The 5,691-nt window shown below is 40.1% G+C and overlaps 1 protein-coding gene across 1 annotated transcript; it reads right to left on the reverse strand.

The window, feature by feature from the left end:
• Positions 1-3,328: 3,328 nt before the first annotated feature.
• LOC114361349 (isocitrate dehydrogenase [NAD] subunit beta, mitochondrial-like) lies at positions 3,329-5,078 on the reverse strand. The gene is made up of 2 exons (XM_028316345.1): positions 4,905-5,078; positions 3,329-3,544 (listed from the first exon to the last, which is right to left on the reverse strand). Exons 1-2 carry the CDS (start codon positions 5,076-5,078, stop codon positions 3,329-3,331), a joined length of 390 nt encoding a protein of 129 aa, XP_028172146.1.
• Positions 5,079-5,691: the final 613 nt, after the last annotated feature.

Consider the following 5,691-nt stretch of genomic DNA (forward strand, 5'->3'; position numbering starts at 1 on the left):
CATGTCTTCTCTAGTACGTAGTACATTATAACTCAATGACCTACATGCCAAATTTCAAGCGTCTAACTTAAGCGGTTTAGATTTTTCATACAAAAGGATTTACCCGCGAATTCCCGATCCCGTGGGAATTTCGGGAATTCCTTGTTGTAACTAAGCTTTAAGTTTACTAAGGTACTTACATATAAATTTCAAGCGTCTAACTTAACCGGTTTAGATTTTTAATAAAAAACGATTTTCCCGCGAATTCCCGTTCCGGTGGGAATTTCGGGAATTACTTGTTGTAACTAAGCTTTAAGTTTATTAAGGTACCTACATATCAAATTTCAAGCGTCTAACTTAAGCGGTTTAGATTTTTCATACAAAAGGATTTTCCAGCTAATTCCTGTTCCCGTGGGAATTCCTAAGTATACTATAACCTGCCCAGGAGTATGAGGAATAATTGTACCAAGTTTCGTTAAAATCCGTCGAGTACTTTTTGTTTCTATAAGGAACATACAGATGGACAGACAGACAGACAAAAATTTTACTGATTGCATTTTTGGCATCAGTATCGATCACTAATCACCCCCTGATAGTTATTTTGAAAATATATTTCATGTACAGAATTGACCTCTCTACAGATTTATTACAAGTATAGATATAGAAGAAGATATAATAAATACAATTTATTAAACAAAAGACGACCTATGTCTACGCTGCGCTTCCCGGTAGACGGTGCTATACAATGTGGATAGATGACCTTATAAAGTTTGCAGGAAGGCGCTGGATACAGGCCGCTACAAACCGGCGAATCTCGAAATCTCTGGGCAACGCCTATGTCCAGCAATGGACGTCCTATAGCTGCAATGACGATGATCACTTACCAGGAACTGACTCGTGCTCCAACGCTGAATATTCGCCCTCGGTCTGTTCCCGGATGATGATGCAGTCGACGTTGCTGTGGCGGCACTTGACGTTGGGCGGCACTTGACGTTGGGCAGCGACTTGACGTGCACGACGTTGGCGAACAGGTCCAGAGCGTTGCGCAACTTCATTTTAAGTATTTTTTAAACAAAAGACGATCATTCTCCTCATCACGTCCTGGCTGTGAAGTCGAGCGCATTGCGCAACTTCATTTTAACTATTTATTAAACAAAAGACGACCTACGTTTAAGCCGCGCTTCCCGGTAGATGATGCACCATAAGGTTGACAGGTGAAAAGGCGTATCTAGCTTGTTACCAGGGAGGGGCAGACTGGCCAAAGGGGGAAAATTTTAGGCAGGATCCCCTTATTTAGACACTTTAGGACAAAACATAAGGATGTACCATTTCCAAGAGAACAGCTGCCCTAGCCTGCCTCTCTTCCTCTGTACGCCCCTGGAAAGATATGTGCATGTGGATTGAGTGATCCTTGCTTCAATCTTAACAAAAATTAAGGAAGTTTTACTTAAAATATGTTAAAACATTGCGATGAAGTTTAAAAATTTGTTAAACCTAAGATAAAAATGTTATGGCCAATAAATAGGAGCACTCATACCGCACGCTTTAAGAAAACGTCAACATGTTTATTTCAGAAAATAAAGCCTTTCCACTTCTTTTTATAGTATTGAAAAATTGTTAAGAATATGTTAAAACTATTAACAAATTCAGAAATTCCTTGCACGTCCCGTTCCAAAGTTATGACGATTATTTAGGATCACTCACACCGCACACGGGCCGTATGAGTGCTCTTCAAAATAATGACTTTTTATTAATAAATACGTTTTATTTCTGTTGGGAAATGTGTGCAAACTGACGAGCGAATTTGTTAAAGAATAAGTGTGACAAAACTTAAAAGCTGAAGGAATAAATTAACCTTTATTCTTTCCTCCAATATGCCGTGTGAGTGATCCTTACTTTTACCTCTATCTGCTCATATGTAGTTCGTAGGCAGACTGAGATAGTATCTAAAATTGTTAATTGTTTTTAACAATTATTTGGCATATATTTTGCTTTTATTAAGGTCATAATTTAAGAAATATCAGGCTTAGATGATTCCTAAAGGAAAATGTGTTATTCACACAAAAAGGGGCTATAAACACAAATTTCGCAAATCAGTCCGAATAGAGTCAATGCACTAATTTAGGGAATTTGTGAAGTTGTTGTTATTATTTAAACAAGATTAGTATACCGTTTGAATGGGGATAGACTAGAGAAGTTTTGATAAAATCCGAAGATCGCTATCTCTTTTAAAAAAAAAATTATAGCCATGTAAACTTAAATGTTCTGTCCATTTTTAACTTTTCGGAAAAGTTCAAAGCTGAATTAAAAAAAAACTAGATGATATTTGCCAGTAAATTTAGATTTGATGCAACCCTATATCAATGCACGTCAAAACAAAATATTTACTTTGAGGCTACGCTTAGTAGTTTTTTTTTAAATCGAAATTAAATGATGCGATTTGGGTATTTTGGTGAAATTACTAAAAAACTTAATATAAAAGTAGCCGCCTGACATGGAACGTGTTATGGGGGCTGAAAATATAGGAAATGACCCATTCTATCCGCCAAATCATTTTGGCACACGATGCGCCAAACACCCTGTATAATTTCTAGGGTAAATTCATCCCCACTTTACATGCAGGGGAGCTCCCTGCATGTAAAGTGGGGATGAATTTTTGAAGATGAAGGAATACTATAACGGTTAAGATACATTACTTAGTTTAAGAGTAATAGTCATTTGACTCATGTATTATACAATTTCTTAACCAGTAAAAATTCGTTAGAAGAAAATATGAAAAGTTGCTTGCTTCTGAAATATATTGTGGTAACGACAGACAACTACGGAACCCTACACTGCGCGTGGGACGACACGCACTTGGCCAATTTATTACGCAATAGCGATGCTGACGACTTTTTTTTTTAATTTCGAATTTTCTTAATTTCGACATTTATTCTGCATCTTTAGTGTTCATAAATGCAGATGGAGGCATTTTTAGTTTAATTTGATTAGACGGTTTGGAATAAATTGTCATTAAAATCATAAAAAAAACCATATTTTTTACTTCAATAACCCAGTTTTCTGGCAATTTTACTCTATTTCTTGCGGGAAAAATTACGTGATATTTTCCGAGACCCCCCCTCTCCCCCACGTGAGATTTAGTGAGATTTTCGTTGACCCCCTCCCCCCCCTAAAAGCCTCACGTAATTTATGGACGCCCCCTTACCAGGAACTGACTCGGGCTCCAACGCTGAATATTCGCCCTCGGTCTGTTTTCGGATGATGGCATCATCATAGGACTGCATAGTCCACGTTGCTGTGGCGATTGCGCAACTTCATTTTAACTAATTAAACAAAAGACGATCAATCTTCACTTACCAGGAACTGACTCGTGCTCCAACGCTGAATATTCGCCCTCGGTCTGTTCCCGGATGATGATGCAGTCCACGTTGCTGTGGCGGCACTTGACGTTGGGCAGCGACTTGACGTGCACGACGTTGGCGAACAGGTCCAGAGCGTTGCGAAGCTTCATGTTGAGGGTCTGCAGCTCGCCGGTGTGGGAGAAGTCGGGCGTCGCGAGGATACCCTGAGGGATTAATTAATCATAAGTGCCACTTGTGGTCTAAACTGAATAAATATTTTTGATTTTGATTTTGAATACTGTAGTTTTATTTATTCCCAGTATGGGTATGGCTCTTGTCACAATATAAGTAACATATGCTACGCTGTAACAAGGAGAAGTGGTGTAAACGGTTGACAGTGTGGTACCCAAGAGATAGCGCCAGAAACCGAGGTCGCAAGGCTTTAAGATGGGAGGATGAATTGAGGTTGACCGCAGGACCTCTATGGATGAGAGTGGCGGAGGACAGAAGGCAATGGAAGGAGTTGGAGGAGGCCTTTGCCAATAGGCACACCGAAATTTTAGACATTTTGTGAAAGTGTTCGGAAATAAAAGGCTTATTATTATTATTATTAAGTAACCGAAATATCCCGCAGAATGAAGAAACTTGCCTGGACCACTAAGCTGCCACTTAGCTTAGTGGTCCGGGCACCCATAGCCGTGGACAAAGTTGGCTTTGAAACGCACTTTAGTACAGTGCTCCCATAAACTCCATGAACATAACCCTGGACTGGACCGCGTTCAAGATGCTTCACATAAAAAAAGAAATGGACTGTTGTGGTTTTCAAAAAAGAAGGTGGTTAAATGATGCCTAACTAAACCTTGCCAATCGATCAACGTGGAAAGCATTAGGGGAGGCCTATGTTCAGCAGTGGACGTCCTATGGCTGAAATGATGATGATGATGATGAAACCTTGCCAAAACTGATAAGAAGCCTGGATATTTTTATCAATTTTTAAATTCTGTCAGCGTAGTTATTTGTTAACCATACAGGGTGTCCCAGACCTAGTCCCTAGGGTAGCTCTACTAATGTTTTTTAGGGATAGTACATTAGTAGAGCTATCTCCCCTAACAGTTTGATTCACCCACGCTGGGACACCCTGTATAAAGACGTTTAGTTACAAACAAAGTAATAAAAAATCCGTTTAAGTATAGTTCGTTTCATCCACGAAGACGCGCGGGGTCGAGGGAAGCGCGTGGTGCGGGGAGCATGATCCGACCAATCCGAGCATCCGCTAGATGGCGGGACGTGGATGTGAGGTCTGACTGCTGCGTGATTGGTGGATTTTGACATATCTGTCAATGTCATGTCAAAAATAACCAATCCATTTGGACCTCGCGTCTACGTATTGCCATTTTTCATTCGCGAAAACCCTCATTGCAACGCTGCCAATGGCAACAATGACGCTCGGATTGGTCGGATCAAACTCCCCGCACCCCGCGCTTCTCTCGACCCCCCGCGTCTTCGTGGATGAAACGAACTATTAGAATATTAGGGAAACAAACAGTCATACAACTTATTTTGGTTTGTAAAGTACCTATTTACCTTGATACAGATCTTGTTCTTGGAGATGGAGTTGACGACATCTTCAAGGGGAGCACTGAGCGTGGGGTTCACCTCGGAGAAGAAGAACGACTCGAAGTCCACGGGAATGCTCGCCGCCTGTTCCAGAGATACATGTTCAACTAAGCATGACACATTAGAGTAGGCGCACACCATTGATTTTAAGTTGGCCGATAGTTGTGCCCGATTTTAAATTGTATGAAGAATCGGCCAAATCGAATCGGCGTAGTGTGCGCACTCCCATACATGCCCATAGGTACTGATCAACTGCCCGACTAAACTATCGGCCGACGAAAAATCAACGGCGTGCGCCTACTCTTAGACTTAGCCTACGCGCAGACCACCGATTTTTTAGTCGGGCAGTTAATCAGTATGGGCATGTATGGAAGTGCGCACTTGATTGTTCATACAAATAGAATCGGGCCCAACTAGCTTAAGTGTACGTCGATGATACAATATTACATGTAATTTTTATTTCTCTTTGTTCTTTTTTTTCTCAAATACCATTGAAACAGATTTTGTGACGTCACAAACGTTTAAACAATGCCAAACGTCCTAAACCAGCTGGTATGTAAGTGTTATGTGACGTCACGTAAAGTTTAAATGGTACCTGCATATCTTTTATAATTTTAGTCTGATTTCATAACTTCTTTTATAGATTGTTAGGTTTAAAGTAGGTAAATTATTTTAACTATGTTTTAAAACAAACAATTTTTCCAATCCCAACTAATATTATAAATGCGAAAGTAACTCTGTCTGTCTGTCTGTC

Source organism: Ostrinia furnacalis, unplaced genomic scaffold, assembly GCF_004193835.3.
Source record: "Ostrinia furnacalis isolate ACB-3 unplaced genomic scaffold, ASM419383v2 OfSCF5649, whole genome shotgun sequence".
NCBI lineage: Eukaryota > Metazoa > Arthropoda > Insecta > Lepidoptera > Crambidae > Ostrinia > Ostrinia furnacalis.